Source organism: Physeter macrocephalus, chromosome 10 (genome assembly GCF_002837175.3).
Source record: "Physeter macrocephalus isolate SW-GA chromosome 10, ASM283717v5, whole genome shotgun sequence".
In the NCBI taxonomy this organism is placed as follows: domain Eukaryota; kingdom Metazoa; phylum Chordata; class Mammalia; order Artiodactyla; family Physeteridae; genus Physeter; species Physeter macrocephalus.
In genome coordinates this window covers 51,602,825-51,627,385 of record NC_041223.1, presented here as the reverse complement: position 1 = coordinate 51,627,385, position 24,561 = coordinate 51,602,825, and the positions used below count along the sequence as shown (strand labels likewise).

Genomic DNA, 24,561 nt, shown 5'->3' with positions numbered 1-24,561 from the left:
GGAGCAGATATTTGGAACAAGTAACACGACACACAGTTATGGTAATGGGCTGACTAAATACATGTGCCCCTTAGGTATATACGTTTAAGGTCCTGTTACTGTCATAGAATCATGTTTTATGAATTAGTTTGTCTCCAGGACTGTTTCAGAGGCAATCAGTACCTGTTTCTGAAATTTCCTACAACCTGAGACTTTTTTTTTCTGGGCTCCGCTTCTTTTTTCTCAATCCTATTTAGGTTTCCCCAAAATTTCAAAGCATCTTCATGGAGCAACAGAGAATGCAAACATTTCCAGATTATGACGCTGAGATAGCTAAAGTGGAGAATTTGGGTTTGGTAGGACCTGGTATGGCCTTGAAAAAGAGAGCCAACTGGATTTCCTTTATAAAGGTAAGGAGACCTGTGGTGACAGTCACCTGTGAATGATGTAAGCAGTGTCATAAAGTGTCCTCCAGGGAGGCCAGGCAACCTGGCAGCATCAGGTCTGTCAGATCCCTATTATCCCCTCTGCTCAATGCCCTCAGCAAACTGTCCCCTAGGAGCAAAGGTAGGTGCCTACCTGACTCAGGAGAGGCAGCTCAGAGAACCTGGCCTTGTGTACCAGCATCTCTCAGCTCCTTCCTGCCTCAGGTCTATGTTGAAGTTAGCCAGGCTGATCTGCCTTCTCTGGAAGTTCCCACATACTCCTGTGCCCCTCTCTTTTGTGTCAGAACTCCTTTCTTGTTGTTAGTGACCTTGGCTACTTGGCAATAACAAAGAATAACAAAGTTATAATTGAGCTGTGTAAATCCAGTTTTTTAGTCAAAAACTATTTATTGACTACATATTGTGTGTCAGGCATGGCCCTTGGTGCTGGAGATACACAATTCACAATAATACAAAAGTGAGCAGATTAAATGAGATGATTTGAGGTAGTGGTAAATACAGTCGATTCTCATTATTGGGGGTGTTTATGTTCTATAAAGTTGCCACGAACACTGAATTAACAAATCCTGAATGACAGCTCATAGGGGAAATATGGGGTTAGGTTCATCATACATAATCAATACATAACTAGTTATTTTGTGTTTCTGTTTAAAGACACTGTATTTTACATATGTTGTTGATTCATTAACATCGAACTCATGGCCTATAACTCATGCCTGAATGAAGCTTTTCGAACACATGTCCTTCTGTAAGACACATCACAGCCTTCCTATACTTAGGAACACGAGGGAGCTCTTCAGCTCTATGCTTGGGGGCCATTTTAAGCGGTGAAATAGCTAACGAAAAGCACAAAAAATATTAAAATGTGGCACTAACTAGACTGTAAAAAGGACATTTGTTTACAGTATAAGCTGAAACAAGAAAGTGGAATGTCAACTTGTTTGACCTCAGCTGGAAATACGGAGTTGGGTGACTCAAGCTTTTCACTATTCTGTGCATGTCCATGATTGTCCAGGAAAGCTCTGAATAGATTTTGGGATTACAAATAAGTTTTAGTGAGTAGGCAAATCCACAAATACGAAACCCATGAATAATGAGTATCAACTGTATCATGAAGGAAAGAAAAGTCTTATGTGATAAAGATGGATGGAAGGAAAGCAGAGAAACCACAGATTATTCCTAAATCTGGGGCTTGAGCAAATAGGTGGTTGTTATAGGGGAAGCCAGGCTTTCTGTTTTAGATTGTTACACTTGCCATTCAAGTATAAATATCAAGGAGATAGTTGGATATAACAGGCTGGAGCTTAGAGCTAGATCTAAATTTGAGAGTTAACAGTGTATTGATGTATTGATATTTACAGCCATAGTACTAATTTTTTAAATACAACTTGTTAATATGAAAGGTGAAGTTTTACATGTGGAACCAAAAGGGGTTTTGTGGGGGTTTTTTTGGCTGCGCTACGAGGCTTGTGGTTAGTTCCCCAACCATGGATGGAACCCGCGCCCCCTGCATTGGAAGCACAGAGTCTTAACCACTGGACCGCCAGGGAAGTCCCGCCACAAGGAGTTTTTGTGGACAAACTTCTCTTGGTCCATAAATTAAGTGCAATGCCCAACACTGATGGAATTGGGGTCCCTTCTGCCAGTGGATAGTGCTGTGTCATCCCAGATGGAGCTACTGCATCTCATAGGCCAGGTACAAACAGGAACTGCTGTTGCCATCTCCCTCCACAGATCTGTGAAGCCACACAGACCCTTTCCAAGACTTCACATGCTCTAGCACACTCCCTAGCACTGAAGGCCAGATCCCATTTCAGAAGGTCCTTGATTATCTTTGCTTGCAACTTTTATTGAAAACCATTCTGTTATATTGTAAGTTTATGTGAACATGTTTGTCCACTAGATTAAGCCAAAATGTGATCCTTGGCAAAAGAAACTTTTGACCAAACTAAAAGAACGGAGAACAGATGTATTAATGCAACTCCAAGCAAACTTTTTGAAGGTAAAAAAAAAACCATGATCCCTTGTAGATAAAAGTCTGTTATCAAAAAGTTGAATTCTTTCCACTTTTAAAAAATGTTAGTCATGGATTCACTATGAAGGCTATATTTGGAATTTTCTAATCTAATCGCCAAACTTTTATATCCTGTTAGCTTTCACTAGAGAGTAACAATTGTCAAAACAGCTGGATTTTAGTACAGCTTTAACACTAAGTCTCTGTGTGATATTGCTCTAGTCACATAACATCTTTGAGTTTTAGTTTCCTCATCTGTGAAACCAAAATATTGGACTAAATTACCTTATTTTTATTGTGGTAAAAAAAACACATAGCATAAAATTTATCATCTTAACCATTTTTAAGTGTACAGTTCATTAGTGTTTAGTATATTCACAGTGTTGTGAAATAGATCTGCAGAACTTTTTCATCTTGCAAAACTGAAACTCTCTGCCTACTAAACAACTCCCTATTTCCTCCTCCTCCTAGCCCCTGTCAACCACATTCCACTTTGTTTCTGAATTTGACTGCTCTTAGATACCTCATATACATAGGATCATACAATATTTGTCCTTTTGTTCTGGCTTATTTCACTTATCAGAATGTCCTCAAAGTTCATCCATGTTGTAGCATGTGACCAGATTTCCTTCTTCCTTGTTTTTCATGAACATTTATATCAGCTTTATTCACAATAGCCAAAAACTGCAAACAATCTTGATGTCCTTCAGTGGGTGAATAAACTGAAGTACATCCATACCCTGAAATAGCAATAAGCTATAAAAAAAGGATCAGGGCTTCCCTGGTGGCACAGTGGTTGAGAATCCGCCTGCTGATGCAGGGGACATGGGTTCATTCCCCGGTCCAGGAAGATCCCACATGCCGCGGAGCAGCTGGGCCCATGAGCCATGGTTACTGAGCCTGTGCGTCTGGAGCCTGTGCTCCGCAACGGGAGAGACCACAACAGTGAGAGGCCCGCGTACCACAAAAAAAAAAAAAAAAAGGATCAAATTACTGAGATACTCAAGAACCTGGATGAATCTCAGAGAACTGTGTGAGTGAAAAAACTCAATCCCATAAAGACTGTATGAGTCCATTTATACAATACTCTTGAAATGACAAAATTATAGAAATAGAGAACAGATTCATGGATTCTAGGGGTTAAGGAGAGACTGGAGGGGAAGGGAAGGGAGTGTAACTGTAAAAGGGCAACATGAAGGATCCTTGTGATGAATCTGTTCTATATCTTGACTGTATCAATGTCAATATCCAGGTTGTGATACTGTACTATAGTTTTGCAAGATATTAACATTGGGAGAAACAGAGTGAGGGTTACATGGCATCCCTTTATATTATTTTTTTCCTTTTTTCCTTCTCTTTCCTTAAATTGTGGTAAAATACACAAAACATGAAATTTACCATTTTAACCATTTTTAAGTGTACAGTTCAGTGGTATTAAGTAATATTGTTGTACAGCCGTCATCACTATCCCTCTCCAGAATTCTTTTCATCTGGCAAACTGTAACTCTTTACCCGTTAAACAGTAACTCCTCATTCCTCTCTCCCCCTAGATCCTAGCAACCACCATTCTATTTTCTGTCTCTATGAGTTTGACTACTCTAGGTACCACATATTATGGAAGTATATAGTATTTGTCTTTTTGTGACTGGCTTATTTTACCCACCATAATGTCCTCAAGGTTCATCCATGTTGTAGGATATGTCAGAATTTCCTTCCTTTTTAATGCTGAATAATATTTCTTTGTATGTATCCACCACATTTTATCTATTCATTTGTTGTTGGACATTTGGGTTGCTTTCGCATCATGGCTGTTCTGAATAATGCTACTATGAACGCAGATGTATAAGGATCTCTTTGAGATCCTGCTTTCAGTTCTTTTGCATATGTACCCAGAAGTGGAATTTCTGGATTGTAAGATAATTCTGTTTTTAATTTCTTTTGAGGAAGCTCCATAGTATTTTCCATAGTAGTTGCAGCATTTTACAATCCCACCAATAGTGCAAAAGGGTTCAACTTCTCTGTATCCTCACTAACAGTTGTTATTTTCTTTCTTTCCCTTTTTTTTTTACATTAGTCATCTTAATAGATATGAGGTGATGTTTCACTGTGGTTTTGCTTTGCATTTCTCTAATGATTAGTGATTTTGAGCATTTTTTCATATGCTTGTTGGTCATTTGTATATCATATTTGAAGAAATGTCTTTTGAAATTCTTTGCCCATTTTTTAGTTGGGTTATTTGATTTTTAAATTGTTGAGTTGTAGGAGTTCTTCATATATTCTGGATATTAACCCCTTATCAGATATATTATTTGCAAATATATTCTCTCATTCTCTAGGTTGCCTTTTCACTCTGTTAATTTTGTCCTTTGCACAGAATTTTTTAAGTTTGATGTAGTCATGTTTGTCTATGTTTGATTTTTTTTTTAAGATTTTTGTGTGTGTGTGATGTGGACCATTTTTAAAGTCTTTATTGAATTTGTTACAATATTGCTTCTGTTCTGGTTTTTTGGCCGCGAGGCATGTGGGATCTTAGCTCCCTGACCAGGGATCAAACCCGCACCCCTGTATTGGAAGGCGAAGTCTTAACCACTGGACCACCAGGGAAGTCCCTGATTTTTTTTTTTTGACTGTTCTTTTTGTGTCATATCCAAGAAATCATTGCCAAGTTCAATATCATGAAAAATTTCCCCTGTTTTCTTCTAAGAGTTTTATAAAGTTTTAGGTCTTATGTTTAGATCTGTAATCCATTTCCAGTTAACTTTTGTATATGGTATAAGATAAGGATCCAACTTCATTATTTTGTATGTGGCTATCCAGTTTTTCCCCAGAACCGTTTGTTGAAGAGACTGTCCCTTCTCTTTTGAGTGGTCTTGGCACCCTTACTAAGATCATTTGATTATACACTCAAGGGTTTATTTCTAGGCTCGCTATTTTATTCCATTGGTCTATATGTCTAATGTATGCCAGTACCACACCATTTTGATAAATGTAGCTTTGTAATATGTTTTGAAAACAGGAAGTGTGAGTCCTCCAACTTTGTTCTTCTTTTTCAAAATTATTTTGGCTATTTGGGGTCCCTTGAGATTCCATATGCATTTTAGGATGAATTTTTCTACTTCAACAAAAAATGCCACTGGGATTTTGATGGGGATTGGACTAAATTATCTTTGAGGTTCCTTGTGGTATTAAAATAACCTGAAATATGGTAATATGTGTGTCATTGAAGTAGAAGTTCAGCTCTGGGGCTATTATTTGATTTTTTACCTCTAGAGGAGGAAAAGGAACATTTATTCAGCACTTATTACATGCCAGGCATTATTGCAGCAATCCTAGGAGAGACCTCACTAGTGTTCTTGTTAGGTTGACTTGTCCTGCTTTGCATGAAAAGCCAGGATTCCAGAAGGAATATGAGCCCAGGTCTGTGTACTTACAAAGCCTGTGCTTTTCTCACACTACCCAGCTGCCTCCTCCTCTATCTCCTCACAGCTTCCTAGGAGTAGAAAAACCCAAAACTGATGAGTGTTTATCTTTGCATTGGTGCCACAACACGTGTGGGGGTGCACCTGCTGTTGTGTTGAGGGGGTTGTCACAGAATTTTAAACGAGTTGCTGTGTACATATGAATAGCTACAGTGTTGAATGGAGGAACATGCCTAAGGGAATCATGATGTTTGAGTTTACTTTTATTTTTTAATTGAATAAAGTCCCACTTGGGACTTCTTTTTATTCATGTGTACATGACCAGATTCTTGCTGTGTACATGACCAGATTCTTGCTGAAAAGAAGGGAATAACCCTTCTCCCAACCATCCCTTCTCCTCTCTCTTCTACTCAAGATTTCCGACCCTGAGAGAGTAGTGCAAGTGCTCCAAGATCATGCTGCAAAAACAGTCTCGCTGGCTTCATCTCATCCTACATTTGTGGCTTCCCAGGGTTTGCATCAGGCCAACTATGACCAAATCTGGGAGACTATTTATAGCAACATGAACCTCTACCAGGTACAACAGGAAGAAATAACCAATACGCCTTTCTGTTCAACTCACCACCTGTGTAGACCTTAGAAATTTAGTTTGGTAGTTTTTTTAGAGATCCTCCTCCAAAAGCTGTATACCTAGCTGGGTTTGTTTTCATTATAAAAAGTATTAAATGATAATTTAAAAGAGGGATATAAAGAGGTGTAATACAAGATGTTCTTGCTGCCGGGACTTATACTCAACCAATAAATACCAATGCAAAGCTGCACACTCTAGTGCTGAACACTAGATGAGTTGGACAGATGTTAAATATTGTGAGTGTTTAGAGAGAAAGTGATCTTCACGGGGTTGGTTCTATTGGGGGAGGTCTCTTGAAGGAGGAGGAAATTGAGCTGGGCTTGAAGGAAACATAGGGCTTAGGAAAGTGGTGGTGGAGAGGGAAGTGGGAGCGTATTCCAGGAGGGAAGCATGAACAACAGTGCAGAGGAGATACGGTATATGGAGTGTTCAAGCTCAGTTAGGTTGAGTGGAAGAGTCACGTGGAAATAGAGTGAAGAGAAGTTTTTTTGGGGGGGAGGGGCATCTTGTGAATGCCCAGAATTCCAGAGTAAGGAAATTTGTGCTTAATATCCTATAAGGGAAGTGATATATATACAAAACTGTATTTTAGGAAGATTAATGTGGCGGCAGGCTATTAGTTGGATTGAAAAAGGGAGAGATTGGAGGCAGGGAAGCCAGTTAGGTATCTGCTACATAGGATAGGCATGGAGTTTGGCAATGAAAGGATGTTTCTACACAAAGCTAGTGGATACTTATCTTTACAATGGAACTATAAGATTTTTGAAGCTATAATTGGCTATTATTTGTTTGTTGCTCTAAGGGAAGAGTTTTGTTTCATTTGCTTATTTAAGATGGGAAGACTTGGTGTGTTTATAGTCTGAGAGGAAGGAGCAGTGGAGAAGAAGAGATGGAAGACATGAAAGGGTAAATCTGAGAAACAGATGACCCTGGGGAAAGAAGAGGGAATGGGATGAAGAAACCAGGTGGAGGAGTAATTTTGAGAAAAGGAGAATGGCATCACTTCCCTTGAGGTGAATGAGGTACATAGAATTTTCAGGTGCAAAAGATAAGATGCTGGAGCTTGTGAATGGCCCCGGCTGTCTCAGAGAGAGAGGAGGAGGAGGTCTGCATTAGTGAGGTAGAAGGTATGCGTGACACGTGAGGAGGGGTATCGCTGTGGGGGGAAGGCCACAGGACCACCAGCAAGAAAAGAATATAAGGATGACGATGTAGCTCAGAGAGCCCAGTCGAAGTAAGAGGGTATGAATTTGCAGTGAGCCCATTCTGCATAATAATTCTATTACTTTCACCTCTAAAGATAATTGTAGAGTGACTAAAAATCACACATAAAGTCACAGGTATGGAGAAGTTTAGTAAAATGCTAGAGAAAGAAGCACTGTCATGGTCCACCATCCCGGGGTGGGTATGGGGGAAAATGAAGCCTGAAATGCATCTAACGAGTTACAGATTGGCTGTAAGCAAACACCTGCTGGAAGCATGCCTGTGTGTACACACACGCGCGCGCACGCGCGCGCACACGCACACGCACACGCACACACACACACACACACACACACACACACCCCTTCTATACCTTTTTAATCTGTGTAGACAAAAATCTAGAGAATCTAATGAAAAATGAGTTGGCCACACAGACCAGGAGGAGATGCAGCATATCATAGCATGGCTCTCCCTGGCCCCTGAATTCCCTGACAAGGTATGCAGCTACCAGTGATACCCCCACTTCAGCTAATATCCTGCCAGAGTTGAGAAAACAGCCACATTTTTCCTAGTCCATTGCCGTTTCACACTGAGGTATATGTCAGCATTCAAGAAGACCTTCTACTAACAAGGGGAAATTTAAAAACATCTGACTCTTCTGCTTCTTGAACCAAACTTGTGGGGGAGGACACAGGGAATAGGGAAGAAAGGAGGAGGGTGAAGGCAGAGTGAGTCCAGGTATCTCTGAACAAGACCTCTGCCCCTAGGATACTGACAGTCAGTGATGCTGATGAAATTACCTGGGAAGTTCTGGTATTAACATCTGAGGGCCATCGCCACAAATCTGTTTTCCTCCTTGGCTATGAGAGCAGGGGGAACTAAACTCCTGGGGGCCAATAGTGGTAAAAGGAGGAGGGAGGAAGGAAGGAAAGAAGGGAAAAAATACCACTTCCTCTGGCTAGTTACTGGCTAGTTCTTGGAATTGACCAAAGGGAGAAAAATGTGAACACTGTATTTTCAAGCTGATTTATGGTACATAGACCCTAAAGAGACTTAGAGTATCTATAGTTCCTAGAGGTGGAACATGGGGAGAAACATAACATACACACACACACAGATTACCCTACATATTAGTGTCATACAAGTTTTCCAGTTTCCCATTCATTCATTCAGTGATAATTGCATGGGTACTACCTTTTGTGCCATGAATGGTGCTGGGTTTAAGGAAAGAAACATGTGATAAACGAGTAACAAAGAAGTAAATCTACATCTCTAATGTGTGGGTGCCATGCAGAAAACAAGAAGTAGAGGGCAGTGGGGTAGAGAGAAGCATCCTCTGACAGAGAGGTCAGCCAAGATCTTTCAGAGTGGGGGGCATCTCAGCTGAAATTTGATGAACAAGAAGGAGTCAACTATGCACACAGCCTGAAGAAGAGCTATCCAAGTAGGGAACACAAAATAGCCCAGGGTTTAAAAAGGAAATCCTGAGGCAACAACCAGTAGTTTTCTACCTTCCTTCACATTTTCCTGTGGGTGTTACTTTGTGACCTCCTCCAGTATTTCTGCTTTGGTCAAGCGCTTTATGCAGTATCAGAGCACCAATAGTAGTGTGTTGCCGTTCTGAATGTTGAATACTAGTCAGATGAGATTAGGATTAAGGAAAAGGTGGCAACTGGGAGGAGTCACAGGAATGTGGATATGAATTTTAAAGCTCTGTTACTATTTTGCAAGACATAGCAGTCAAGTATGAATTTTAGCACGTGTATGCTGGGCAGCATCCTGATTCTGAACACCAATACCCTATGAAAAATAACTTTCTTAAGGGCCTTCTGCATGAAGGAAAGCAAACCTCAGAGGACTATTCATTCTGACAGCTCTGAGAGAATACAGACACGAAATGTAGTGCAACTTCAGAACAGTTTCTGAAAAATTCTTAGTAAATACTGTTGGCCAGTAACCTTTCTTTAGAGAGTTTTAGAATGTTTTGTATTTACTATTAGCATTGAAGGCTTTTCTTTAAACACAATTCTAATTCCCCATACACTTAAAGATCTGGGTTTGGGAGATAAAGCAGAAATGTCAGATTTTCATGTCCTTGTTAATTGACAACAGTGTATAACCAGAAAGAGATAATTCTGATCCAAATGGACTGCATTTGGGGATATTCTTTTGAAGAAAACTTAAGATAATTTAACTGTAGTCCTGATCAGAAGAAGAACCAGCTAACCCTGCGTAGATACTCCCAGACCTGTAATTCTATTACTGTGTCCAACTCCATTCTTCTCAAAAACACCTGATTATTAAAATGGCTCTGTACAGACATGAAATACTGCTATTGACCATCATATTTCTAAAGATACAGTTTAAATTGGTCACTGTTCTTTAACTTTATGGAGTGGTGAAGTGGCAGAAAACACTGCATCCTTTGCCTCCTCTTTTGCTTCTTCTCACTGGCCACACGAAGGAGGGAAGAAGGAGACAGCCATTTTCCCCATCTGTGTTCCTGCTCCCCTCCATCTCCAGCAATAATGCAATATAGTGAGTACGTGGCGTGCTCTCACAAAAGTGGTGTTGTATGTGGTAGCTCCAATGTACAGGAAGTTTAGAGAAACATGAAACACCTTTTTCTTGGCCTTCGTCATTAAATTCAATAGGACATTTTAAAAACAAACATTTTCTGATGACAATAGTGACATGTATTTATCACAGAACATTCGGGAAATATAGAAAAGTTCAAGGGAGAATATAAAAATCACCCATTATTCTATCACCCAACTATAACAACAGTATTGTTAACATTTGGTATGTATCCTTCTAGTCTTTTTATTTTGTGGGTATACACAAGTAAACCGTAGAGACATTTGGGCAGGTGGGGAATACATTAATAGGCTTACTTTCCCCCTAATTATTCCCTCCACTCTACCTCCCACTCCACTGCCCCTGCCAATTTTCCAGGAGAAAATGAGATTGGCAATCAGTGGAAATCTCTGAACTGTCAAGAAACATGAACTCAGCCATTCTGGTTTCAAAGACCCAGCCACAAGGCAGTGTAAATGTCAAAGAATTAACCTCCCCAGGAAGAGAGAATGAACACAGGTGGTATTGACATTCTGGTTTCTTGTTAGCCCTCTGCTTAACTGCGCTGTGTCCAGTTCTCTTAGGGGAATACACTCATGGACTTTTGGCATTTCCTAAGCAGTTTGCTTCTGTGGGCTGTGGCTGGTTCGCTTTTCCGGGAGGATGCTGGGCTGTCTATCTTTACTCACCCTAGCCTGCTGTGCCCGCTTTCTTTCTTCCTGGCAATCTGCCGGTCCAACAGTATTTTTGTGGTTTGTTCAGTCATTCCTTCAAAGTGTCTTTCACTGTAACTTGACATCACTTCCTATTCCTTCCTGTGTAATTCTGGGTAATTTTAGAAGCAGCTGAAAAAGTCACAACCCCACAGAGAAAAGCTGTGACTCCTAGGCTTCCCTCTGGAGCCATATCGGGCAATGCTGAACACAAGAGCAATATAAGTCCCGGAGGCAAAAGGCTTCTGTAGAGCCCCTCTCACCCAATGTTCTGGGTCAAATAGAAACTCTCAAAATTCAACCCCCCTCCTGGATTTCCTATGAATTTTTTTTTTTAAATAACAGAGGGATGATGATCCTGTGTTCCTATATTAAGGAACAGGAGTGCACCATGTCACCTCCTAGGGTCTTTTCCAGTCCTTGGGTTGTGGGATGTTTACACAGAAATATACTGATGTACATACTTACCTGGAACAGACAGGAGCTACCTCTGCCCACAGGCAGAATGGGAAGCCACTTAGAGATACCCGATTAGACAACTTTCTCTTTCACCGTCTCTTCCCAATATCCCTGTCCAAAGTTTTCTTCCCCACTGCCTGTCATAAAAACTGGTAGTCTATCTTTAGAGTCCTGGGGACTTTATTAGTTAAGATTAGGTTTGTGTGTTGGTCGTAGTTAAAAACGAAATAACAGAGGATTAAAGGAGATGGAAATTTCTCTATTTTTCCCTCATATTAACATCCAGGGGTAGGAAGTACAGAGCTGATGTGATGACTCTGCTTCATGGAGTCCTCAGGGACCCATGCTACTTCCATCCTGAAGTTCCAACAAATGTGGCCTCCATATCTGAGATCAACACTTGGTCTGAGATGGAGCACCAGCTGTCACATTCATGTGCTAAGCAGCAGAATGGAAAATGGGGATGGGGAAGCTGCCACTTGAGGGCGATTCCCAGAAGCTGCCACATGACATTTTTACTTTCATTCCATTGGCCAGAACTTAGTCACATAGCTATGCCTAGCTGCAAGAGAGGCTGGGAAATGTCATCTTTATCTGGGTGTCCATGTGCCAAGCTAAATATTCAAGTACTGTGGGAAAAGAGGAAAATGGATATTGGGGAACAACCAACAGTTTCTACCATAAGGACTTGTTGGAATTCTGAGAACCACTGTTAGAATACAAGTAACCCAACTAAGCCATTGACACTCAGTGTTTTCATGGGGATCAGCCACTATGAAAGAGCACATCTTATGAGAATGGGGTATATGCCCAGGTTCAGGCAGAGAGGGCACCTAAGAAGGGGGCTGCCCAGAGGGCAGGGGTAGGACCATACGTCAATATCACCTTCCTCACAGTTTTCCTTAGGGCCATGGGTGCATGACCTCATCCTTCTCGACATTAAGAAAGATGACTATGGAAATAAGTGTAAACCACAGATTCTTGTAGATCCTACAGGGCTGACTGACTACTGCCATCCCTGGCCAGGAGAGAACTGGCATGTACTGAACACCTATGAGGTACCAGTCACTGAGCTTTACACACATTCTAACCTTTAATTCTCACAGCAACTTATTTTTCAATTTCATGCTATTTTACAAATGTGAAAACAGGATCAAGACTTTAGATGATTAAATCATATAGCTAAAAAGTAGAGGAGTTTAATCCACTGATCTCTCTCAGCCTGGGACAAGACTAGATTAGAGAGGTTCAAGGTTCCAAACATCTACAAATATGTGTGTCCACTTTTCATAAGATGAATCATAGTAAAAACAGCGACCTCTAATTTACTGTAGAAATCCAGATTTTCATATGTCAGGTTGAAATGGATCATAATGCTGTTCTACTTGTTCATCTAAATGTGCCTTGGACCATGAGATTTAATTTTGTGATGACCCAACTTTGATTTTGTTAATAATATTGTGAATGTTCATGTAATTCAACTAATGCTACTTTTTTGCTAGAATGAAAACATGAAGGAAGATGATCTTTCAGTGGAACGAGATGAAAATGACCCAGTACAAATAAGTCTTAGCCCGTGTGCTAATGAGCCTGTCAAGCAGAAGAAAGAGAGTAAAATTAAATCATTTATTGGTGACTCAAGGAAATGGATTAAACACTGTGGAGAAAATTGAGTGACTGATTAATATGTAGGTTACATATTAACTCAAAAATATTTGAAGCTGAACAGCAGACCAGATAACTGATGTTTCACCCTAGGACTGAATTTTTAATGAGAGTGATTGCTAAGAGAAATTTCTTTTTAAATTTATACATATAGAGCCATTATTTTCCTTCCAGTGCATTTTTAAAAAGTGGCTATTGTGAAGTTAAATACAATGACTTCAGTGTGGTATATGTGAATTTTTTGAACCACTTTGAGGAGAAAGCCATTTGTTCTGTTTTTCCTGCCTACTGAAGGTACAGTTATGCAGTGGCCCTACAACTGCTGGGCTTGGATGACAGGACTGGGCCCATTGATAGGGATCCTGTCCTGATGAGGGGGACCTACTTGTCCTTTCTGTATCTGCGCCACCTGAGGATCAGGGAGCTGCAGGTACACGGATGGCCCTGCATGTATCTGAATTGCTTGGTTGTCTGGAAAGGGGGCTTTCCTGCTACTCTATTAGTGATGCATTTTTACACTTTGTTCTTTGTTCTGATTATTCCATGAAACCAGGCCTTTTGTGGGGTGGTGTGTTCCTTTTCCAGCAGTAGGGTTGACCTGCCAACTTCTGGGGCCCCAGTAAGTTTCACTCTGTAGGGTGGGCCAGCAAAGGCAGGGTCATGACCCTGTTCTTTCTTTGTTTCAGCGCATCTGCTTAGGAATTCTGAACTGTTTTAGATCTGTTGAGCGAACACTGACGATCAACACTTCAGGCCTTACCTTGGTTGCAGGGAGTCTGGTCCCCACCTCAGAAGATAGTTTCTGGGTAAATGTGGCAAAAGGAGGCTTGGGCACCTCGCAAGGCCTACGCACTCACCACCGTGCCCATGGGACATCTGCCGAGCACAAGGTGAGGATTCTGCTACAATTTTTTCTTCCATGATTATCTCATCTCCCAGGCCACCTTCTTCTTAGCACCTGGAATCAGTTAACATGATGAAGTAACAGGTGGGAGTTTCTAGGAAAATAGCTTTTTTGAAAAATTGTGGTGAAAAGGGAAATGACTTTTTAACCCACAATAAAAGGCAGTGTCCACTTGAGAGCAGGACATGGGCAGGGAACACTCAGCCCTGAAAACCACAATAGAAAGGAAGGAAGGCATTTCAGCTGCTGGTTTGTCCACTTGATAGTGAACAGAGCAAGAGGGGCCCTTTCTGTTATCCTGAGAACCACATGTCCATACAGAAAACTCTTGTAAGACCCTCCTTGACATTGCTATAGGTACTTTTTTTTTTTTTTGCCTCTTTCCTGTTTTTTAAACCCCAGTTTAAAAAATAGGTTAGAAAACAAATGTAGAAAAAAATTTGAAACAGGGAAAAATCTATCCCTCCCAAAACCTACTTGTCCCTTGGTGCTTTTACTATCTCTTGAATATGTTTTTCTGTAGTCTAAAAAATTCATATTAAATCCCTTTCTTTGGGAGTAAAGTTGAAAATGCATACATTTTCTTGAAATATCGTAGACACTCTTGCAATATTTTCGTCTCGATCTCTAGAAGGTTTATTCCTGAAGGTGGGGTTTAATATGGATTTTATCTTCTTAAAGGATACTAACTTGACAAATGTGAAAAATAAAATCTATTTAGCTGCTAAATAAGTCATATTTTAAGTTTGTATGACCCCTGACTTATGATTGTCATGTCTTATAAGGGTATGAAATCTTATTATCAACTATTGTTAATATGCAGTCTGGAGCAGTGCTGTCCAGTAGAAATATAACACAAACCACAGGTATAATTTAAAAATTTCTAGTAGCCACATTATAAAAAGTATAAAGAAACATGAAATTAATTTTAATAATGTAATCTATTTAACCCAGTGTATCCAAAATATCATCATTCTAACATGTAATCAATATAAAGAAATCATTGATGCGATATATATTTTTTCATACTAAATCTTCAAAATCTAGTGTGTACCTTATATGTACAGCAATCTCAATTCAGACAAGCCACATTTCAAGTGCTCCATAGCCACATGTGATTAGAGCCTACTGTATTGAACAGTTCAGCTCTAGATATTAGAAAACATTTCTTTATTTTTCCTACCTAGTCACCTTGAGTCCAACTTTCACTCAGTATCTGGGAGATTCCTCTTTTTGGTCTCCTTCCCTAACGATTTCCCTGCTCCCATCTCCTCACCATACACAGACTTCCCTTTTTACTCCTCTGCCCTCTTCCCTTGATCCTAGTTCATGGTTCGTCAAGTCCAGTTAGTATGTTCCTCAGTGGAGCTGGAGAGGAGGGTTAAAACACTTTGGAAACAAACACACTCATAAAACAAACACATCTTTCTGTTGCTAATATCCAGCCTGTCTTATACCACAGCTGTAGATTAAAAAAAGATCTTTCTTACCACTGAGCCCATCCCCCAGTTTGTTTGTTCTGTGATGGGGTGGGGTGAAAATGAAGGAGGAGAGGGGAGACAAAACCTATCCTGTCCCATTAATTGTAGGAGCTTCTCAAGGGTAATACAGTATTTCTTTCCTATGCTCTCATAAATGATAGGAATAACATCACCCTTAAGAAGCTGCCAGCAGCTACTACTTCAGTGTGAGAAACTCAAGGAAGTGGCCTTCTTTCAGGGTCTTTAATAGGACCATGTGGTTTACTGCACTCCATGTATGTGGCCATGTCAGCGTTTAATCTAGAATGTCCAGAATAACTATGTGATTCTTTCCCATGTAGAGGATGGAAGGAACAGATGCTAATTTGTTGGGTTGATCTCACCAAGCCAGGGCTGAGGCTACTGGGAGCAAGATCACTGGGCTTACCAGCCAGGGTAGCTAACATCAAAGAAGACCCTGAGATGGAGACCCTCTTCCCTGGGCCCAGTGTGTTTGATCCCATGAGGAAAGTCTGGGACCAGTGTTAACATGTGTTTGCTCAGTGATAATACCAGAAAAGGAAAGCCCCTACAACCTGTCATGGACACTTTGCCATGTGCCTACTTTAAGCATGTGGCAGGGTAGAAAGGGCCCCAGAATGAGAGGCAGCAGGCTTCTCCTGGCTGTTTGACCTTGAGCATGTCTCTTCAGACACATAGGCTTGACACCTCATAGAGTGTTCAGGATCTGCCTGGACTTGACATGCTGGTAGCAGAGACTGTTGTGAGCAAGTAGTGGGAGATGAGGCTGCAGAAAAAAGTGGACCATGAAAGGCTAGGCTCTCCTCAGGATGTGGGACTAATTCCAAGGTTGGTGAGGAACAGAATTTTAAATAAGAAAATGGCACTCCTCATTGTTTTATAAATTTCTCCAGATCTTTGCCCAAACGTAATCACATTTATTCCCTTGCTTGAAGTCTTTATGAATTTTCTGTTTCTCACAAGGTAAAGTTCAGGCTCCGTGGTGAAGTTTACAAGGCTGGGTGCAAGCTGGCCCCTGCCAACCTTTCAGACCTCATTTCCCCCCACTGTCCCTATACCTTCGTTCTTACAGAGCTGGGCCTGGCCTTCCTCTGAATGGGCAGAGCTGTTCATGCCTCTGGGTCTTGTGCATAATGTCCCTTCTGTCCCTCACTTCCTCTTTCCTTGATAAAGGCCTGCTCTATTCAAGTCCATCCAAATATTACCTCTCTGAGAAGTCTTTCTCACATCTCTCTGCAGAGCTGCGTGCTTCTCCCTATGACTTGTCTACCTACATTACAGCACTTGGCTCATTCTAAAACTGTTGGCTTATCTACTCCCACAGGCTGTGAGCCTGTCATTCAGTCATCCTCCCATTCATTCACCCCACAAATGTTCTGACCAATAAATATACTAGGCACTAGGGATACAGCAGTAAACAAAACTGTCACAAATCCTTGCCATCATGGAACTATTTAATGGAAATAGACATTAAATAAATAAGTAAGTAACATATATAGAATGGCTAATGGTTTGGCACCAAAGCTTCTCCAGACATCCTAGGCCCTTGCAGTTGGGAGGCGCCAGAGGGCTATGAGCAGAAATGAGTTGTATCACTTCCAGTCCTAGGCCCTTGCAGTTGGGAGGCACCAGAGGGCTATGAGCAGAAATGAGATGTGTCACTTCCAGTCCAAAGCATGTAAGAGCCAATCCATGACACTCCAGCATGTCAAGCCACAAAATAGAAACATCCTGGATCCCTGGGTCACTGCCAGCAGAGAGAGGCCTAGAAAGCAACTAGTCCTGCAGTGGGCTCTGCCTGAGTGATAAATTAATTTTAAGTATTGGCTACTGAGCTTTGGGGTTGTTTATCACAGAATAACCTAGCCTTTGTGGACTGGTGAAGATGGTGGTAGAAGCTGTGGAGAAAAATTAAGAAGGAAAAGGGGATAGAGAGATGGTGATGGGATATTGCCAGGAGTAAGTAGGGTGATCAGGGAAGGCCTTACTGAGAAGGTACTATCTGAGTAAAGACCTGAAGGAAATCAGGAAGCAAACCATGTGACTGACTGGGAGAAGAGTGCCAGGCAGAGGAGAGAGCCAATGAGAAGGCTCTGAGGCAGAACCGTGTCCAGCAGTGTTGCAGGAACAGCAAAGAGCTTAGTGCAGCTAGAGTGAATGAGGGGGAAATTGTTAGGAAATGAGGTTAGAGAGATTGGAAGAGTGGAACAGGTTTTGTAGAGCCTTATGGATCATTTTGAGGACTTTGAGTGAGAAGGGGAGCCCGTGGAGAATTTTGAGCTAGAGAGTGATGTGATTTAACTTACATTTTAACACTTGTGCTGCTGTATTGGGAATAGACTAAAGGGCTGAGCAGAGATTCGTTAGGAGGCTATGACATTGATCAAACTAGAGACAATGCATCTGGGAAGACAGCGTGATGAGAAGTGGTCAAGTTCTGGATATATTTTGAAGGTACAGCCACTATGATTTCCAGGCAGTTAGGATGTAGAATATGAGAGAAAGAGAGAAGTCAAGGTTGATTCCAAAGTTTTGGCCTGAGTATCTGAAAGTTTGGTGTTGCCATCATCTAAGATGTGGTTGGAGCAGGTTTTGTTGGGAAGATCAGGATCTTGGTTAAGGGCATTGAAACTTTGCCATCCTTAATAGATGTTCAGGTGGCAAAAGGAAGTAGGGAGTTGTATATATATCTTCCACTAGTAGCTATCTAGTAAATGTTTGTTGAACAAAAGAAATGTTCTGTTCGTAACAGAATGGTTGTGAGGTCAGACAGACAATATAAATGAAAGTGCTTTGCAAAGTATATCATGCTGTTCAAATGCAGAAAAAATAGCTATGATAAAATAGCTATGATAAAGTATCACTCTGCAGGTGAGGCGGAGACTAGAAGATATTTTTTATTTTAATTTTAAAAGATTGTAGCCAAAGGATTGGGTCAGTCACCCAACAAAGTTTGATGAGTTCTTACACTGGGTTATAGTAGTAGTAGTAGTAGTAGTAGTAGTAGTAGTAGTAGTACTATTTATTATTTGAAATTAATGAAAAGATGATTTAGAAAAAGGTAGACTAGCCAGAGAAGTATTGTCTACATTGCCAAAAGGCCTAAACTTTTTACTAACAAATGATGGCAGAAATCAATAGAGTGAAAAGAATTAATGATGGGCACCAATTTTCCTATAGTTACTATACTCAAATAGTTATTTTGGCATCAGTTAATTTGCAGGCTTAAAAACATATGAATCATACCAAAGATCAGATTATACCTTAGTCAAACAGGTAATTATTGCCATCCTTTTCTTGCCACTCCTCCAAGAATAATATTGAAGGATCAACTCTCTACACTACAAAAACATTAGAAGGAAGGTCTTCCACATGGCTGTGGAAGAAATGAAAATAAAAATGAAATATTATAGTGACTGGGCCATAACCCTATGTGAGGTAGTTTGGCCATCTCGTCTTCACAGTTCATCTCCTGTGGACATAAGTGTACATTTCAGACACAGGAAGTCAGGGAGGGAAAGGAAAGAAATATGTATGTCTATATAAAGGGCTTGAACCATGACTTGGGGGTGGGGAAAGTGGAAAAAAAGAGCATTTAAGTAGATAATGGCATTACAGTCGGCATCCTGACACTGTTACTGCTTTCCATCAGATTCAGAACTCAATCCGGTAGCCATTTCTTTAAAGTCTCAGAAAATTCCCCTGTACAAGAACACTGGGAAAGAAAGGTCTTTTCCAGTAAAGTGGATAAAGCATACCACATTAAGTTGTCCCTTTTTTCCTCAGAGGAGAACTCATTTTGCATAACAGGCTATAGGAGCTAAATGCCAACAGAAGCTGACTTGCTAGCTTATAAATCTAAGCAAACTGTTTAATTTTCGTATGTTACATGTAATTTTCTCAGCATCATTTCTGTTTTCCACTGGTGCCTATCATTTCATAAAAAACAATATGTTCACTTTTGGAACTCCTAGTCAAAGGAAGCTCCTAATTATTAAAAAGTTTTATGCCTAATGAATAGTAAAAAGCAGGGACTTCTCTGGTGGCGCAATGGTTAAGAATCCGCCTGCCAATGCAGGGGACACGGGTTCAATCCCTGGTCTAGGAAGATCCCATGTGCTGCAGAGCAACTAAGCCCGTGGGCCACAACTACTGTGCCTGCGCTCTAGGGCCCGCAAGCCACAAACTCTGAGCCCGTGTGCTGCAACTACTGAAGCCTGCACGCCTAGAGCCCGTGCTCCGCAACAAGAGAAGCCACTGCAATGAGAAGCCCGCGCACTGCAATGAAGAGTAGCCCCCACTCACTGCAACTACAGAAAGCCTGTGCTCAGCAACGAAGACCCAACGCAGCCAAAAAAAAAAAAAAAAAAGAGTAGTAAAGAGCAAAGCAAACCAAAAACAACCACCTATCAGAAAAATGTTTAACAATGAAATATCTTCTTGATGGAATATTATGAACCATAGCTATTATTTGGAAACACTCATGGTTTTACTTATTAGAAGATTTCTAAGTTTCAGCTTAAATAAAAAATCTATAACTGAATGAGCAACTCACTAAAGAAGAGTCTCTTCAGGGAGATTAAGTATTTAATCATCTGGTGTACTTACAACAGCATGTAAAAACTGAATCAGGGGCTTCCCTGGTGGGGCAGTGGTTGAGAGTCCGCCTGCCGATGCAGGGGACACAGGTTCGTGCCCCGGTCCGGGAGGATCCCACATGCCGCAGAGCGGCTGGGCCCGTGAGCCATGGCCGCTGAGCCTGCGCGTCCGGAGCCTGTGCTCTGCAACGGGAGAGGCCACGACAGTGAGAGGCCCGCGTACCGCAAAAAAAAAAAAAAAAAAAAAAAAAAAACTGAATCGAAAGGGCCTACAGAGTACCCCTGATCTACCTTTCTGATAATGACAATTAACCATCCCCACAGGTGATCATCTGCCCTGTTTGTGAAGGTTCCAGAGGGATTCCTGTGGTTATACAATAGACAATGCCACATACACAAACCAAATGACATGTCTCCCGAGAGCCAGGATATAATGACTGCTTAAAATTTATAGATAAATGGATTCTATCCAACAGCTGATTACTTAACAAAGTTTTTATGTTATAAGAATGAATAGATGGGAGATAAAAGATTGGGATCTATTGGTTCCATAGTTTAAATGACTCATGAATATAACAACTAAGAAGAAATACATATACATACATATATATATAAAATAGCAAATGTTGGTGAGGATGTGGAGGAATTGGAACTCTTGTGTACTGTTGGTGGGAATGTAAAGTGGTACAGCTGCTTGTGTGAAACAGTATGGTGGTTCCTCAAAAAATTAAAAATAGAATTATCATATGCTCCAGCAATTCCATGAAGTGGGTATAGATAGCCTATGCAAAGGACCTGTGGCCAAGAGGGAGCATGGCACCCACAAGAAATCAAAAGAAGACATGAATGGCTGGGACACAGTGATCCAGGAGGAAAGTGATGCAAAATGAAAGTAGCCCAAGGTTTCTCAACCTTGGCACTATCGACATTTTGGGACTGATAATTCTTTATTGTGAGAGGCTGTCTTGTGCACCGTAGGATATTTAGAAGCATCCCTGGCCTCCACCCACTAGATGCCAGTAGCACTTTCCCCCAAGTTATAACAACCAAAAATGTCTCCAGACATGGCCAAATGTCCTCTGAGGGGAAAAATCACATTTGGTTCAAAACCACTGGAGAGAGATAGGCAGGGGCCAGACCACGTAGGTCCTTTTATGGAGTTTTGCTTTGTTCTGTGAGCAATGGGAAGCCCTTTGGGATATTAAAGGGGAGAAGGGATAACATAATCTAAGTTCCATTTCTAAAAGATCCTCTGCCAGTAGTGAGTAAAATGGAAGGGAGAATAAGCCCAGGCCCGAGGGGATGTGGACAGACCAATTAAGAGGCTAGGCCAGTTTAGAAGTTCCTAGACTAGTCCTAGTGCAAGCTAATGACAGCTTGGACGAGGGTGGTGGGTGGTGGAGATGCATACAATTGGATGGATTTGAGAGATAGAAAGTGAAATCAACAGGACTTCATGATAGATTGGACATGTAGGGTGAGGCAGAAAGAGACATCAGGAATGTTTAATGCTAGAGGAAGTGGATGGGTGTGGTGCTATTTACTAAAATGAGGAAGCTGGAGGTGGCCTTGGTTCGTGGGGGAGATCACACGATTTGATCATGTTAAATTTGAGGGGCCTTTGAGATGCCCAGGAACAGATGCTGAATAGGTAATTGGATATGTGTGTCTGGAGCTCTAGGAGGTCTGGATCGGACATATAAATTAGGGAGCAAATGGTCTAAATATGGTAATCTCAGCTGTGAAAGTGTACTATCTCCTAGGGAAGGACTATAGGAAGAAAAGATGAGGTCCTAGGACTGAGGCTTGAGTGTGGCCACCATTTAATGACCTGATAGAGAAGAAATAGCTGGAAAATTGGTGAGAGCAAGAAGAATATGAGCAGGGAGTGCTAAACTGTGTCAGATGCTCCTGAGAGATTGCATAAGATGACTAAAGAAAGTCTGCTGGATGTGGAGCAAGGGTCATTGTTGGTCTTAGTGAAAATGTTTCAGGTGGCTTGATGGAGACAAGAGCCAGATGGGAATGGATGAGGAGCAGGAGGTGAAGAAATGGAGACAGTGGGTACAGATGACGTCTTAGGAGGTTGAACTGTGAGAAGGAGGAGAGATGTAGGGTGGAACCTGGGGAAGGGTGTGAGGATGTTTCAAAATCAGAGGGCTGTGAGCATGTCTCAGTGTCAATTGGGAAATCTCTCGTTGAGATGAGTTGGATGTCCAAGGAGAAGAGATGCTTCAGAGGGGGAGGGAATGGCCTTAGAGAAGGGGAGTGGAATCGGCCCCTACAGTGCAGAAGGAGCAGGAAAGGAGGGGCGGGAGTGTGGTGGGTTTGTGTGTGAGTGGAGAAGTGGAGGGGTGTCATCTGAGACTGAGGGAGGCTGGGCATTGGGGGTGGGGAGAAGAGTAGAGAAGTTTGAAATTATGAGAATTATTATTAGAATAATGATTCTCAGGAAGAAATAGGCCCTTGGTCATCTAAAAAATAAAATTATGATTGGAATACTCAAATTATATTAGTTTCCTAGGGCTGCCATAACAAAGTACCACAAAGTGAGTGGCTCACAACAACTGGGAGAGAAATTTATTCTCTGACAATTCTGGAGGCTACAAGTCCAAAAACAAGATGTCGGCAGGGCCATGCTGTCTCTGAAGGCTCCAGGGGAAAATCCTCCTTGCCTCTTCTGGCTTCTGGTAGTTGCCAGCAGTCCTTGGTGTTCCTTGGCTTGTAGATGCATCACTCCAATCTCTGCCTCTGCCTTCACGTGGCCTTCTCCCCTATGTATCTGTCTCCAAATTTCCTCTTTTTATAAGAACACCAGTCATTGGATTGGAGCTCACCTTAATCTAGTATGACCTCGTCTTAATTTGTGTATATCTGCAAAGACTGTATTTCCAAATAAGGCCACATTCACATGTTTCAATTGGACATGAATTTCGGGGGGGACACATTCAACCCAGTACATTACTAAGACATAAGATTGTGTTAATGCATTTTAGAAGTATTTATAAGATTAAAGGAAAAATATCTTTAACAGCTAATGTTTATAGATCTCAAGGGCCTCATATTCATGGTGTCATATACTCCCTACAACAACCATTGCAGTGTCTCCACTGTGCCCATGTTACAGATGAGGAAATGGAGGCTAAGAGTAGCTGCGTGACTTGCCTAAGGTGAGATCCTGGCAGAGCCAAGACCTGAACACAGGCACTCTGGCTTCAGAGACCACCTTTAGCACTTGGCTCTATTGTCTACCTTTTTCCAGATAATCCTGAGTTAATCATTAAATTTAGTTAGTTATCTATCTAAGGAACTACGCTTCCCTGACATTCTTTGCTAATATCTTTTTTCTCTACATATAGCTCTTTATACATTCATCATGTCTATAGCTGCATGCTGACAGCCCACTGTGTGGGAACAGAAGCCTGCTGTTTTGTCCGTTTGGGCTGGCAAAATGTAGCTCTCCCTCTTCTGGTAACTTCCAGGCTTGGCTTTCTTTCCCAGGTCTAAAATGTCCAATTCACGGAGTTCTTGGAAGTGGAGAACCAGGATGACTACTACAGCATGGACGCTGGTTACGTCCACACCCAGGACCATCAAGGAGGGTATGTCATGTATGATGAAGCCTTAAATGATCTGAAGGAACTAGAGACAGAACTGCTGCTTGTGGCCAGCCATTACACTGAGAAAGAAAAAGGTCAGAAGTCAGATTTTTAAAAATCAACCAACCAAACAGACAAAAACCACTAAGGGTTCTATTTAACACCTCCCACCTCAAAATATATAGGCATGTACAATAGTATCTGAAAATTCAAAAAGCACATACACCTCCTCAACACACACTATTTTAGAAAAGATACAGTTTTGTTTCCAGCTCAGGTCCCCCATTTGTTGGAGACTGTAACTTGGTTATAGTTCTTACTGTTGTTTAGACTCTACTTGTTGCCCAGTGGCATTTCTGCCTTACCCACTGGGTGCAGGGCCCTGAGGGAAATTAATGATTTTTTTTCTAAGTGACAAAAACGGTGATTGACCTTGGGGAAACTGCAGTTAGAAGCAGAGATATTCCTGAGTTCCTAACAGAAAACCACCAGGATGCAAAAAGCCCTGGGTAGGAAAATGCCAGACGAGCCCCAGAGGGGAGAAATCATTAGTCAGGGTAATCAAATAACCCGTAATCTGTATTCTCTCTTCCTTTTGGCATCACTCAAATTTATCCAATTTTAGAAATAGATGAGGTAAGAATATTCCTATTGGAATAATATGACTGCATTAGCATTGCATTTGGAAAGAACTTAGAGTTTCTAGATACATTGCAACACCTGGAGGGAAATTTAGCAAGAGTTTGTGCTGTTTTGTAATATACGTAGACTTTAATTAAGGATAATTCATGTTCATATTGTTATAAAAGGCTGCTCTAAGAATGTTTGACAATTAACCTTTCAGATCCCAGG

General features: G+C 41.2%; 1 protein-coding gene and 1 long non-coding RNA gene across 2 annotated transcripts in view; both read left to right on the top strand.

Moving 5' to 3' along the window:
- Positions 1-262: 262 nt before the first annotated feature.
- LOC114486978 (uncharacterized) lies at positions 263-13,414 on the top strand. The gene is made up of 4 exons (XR_003681505.2): positions 263-389; positions 2,329-2,427; positions 6,274-6,435; positions 12,944-13,414. It is a non-coding gene; the product is annotated as an uncharacterized lncRNA (long non-coding RNA).
- Positions 13,415-13,916: 502 nt separating this feature from the next.
- Positions 13,917-24,561, top strand: part of LOC102983289 (uncharacterized) — a 56,632-nt gene continuing 45,987 nt past the window's right edge. The window contains 2 exon segments of the mRNA XM_028494721.1: positions 13,917-13,996; positions 23,620-23,804. Coding sequence (XP_028350522.1) covers positions 13,917-13,996; positions 23,620-23,804 — 265 coding nt within the window.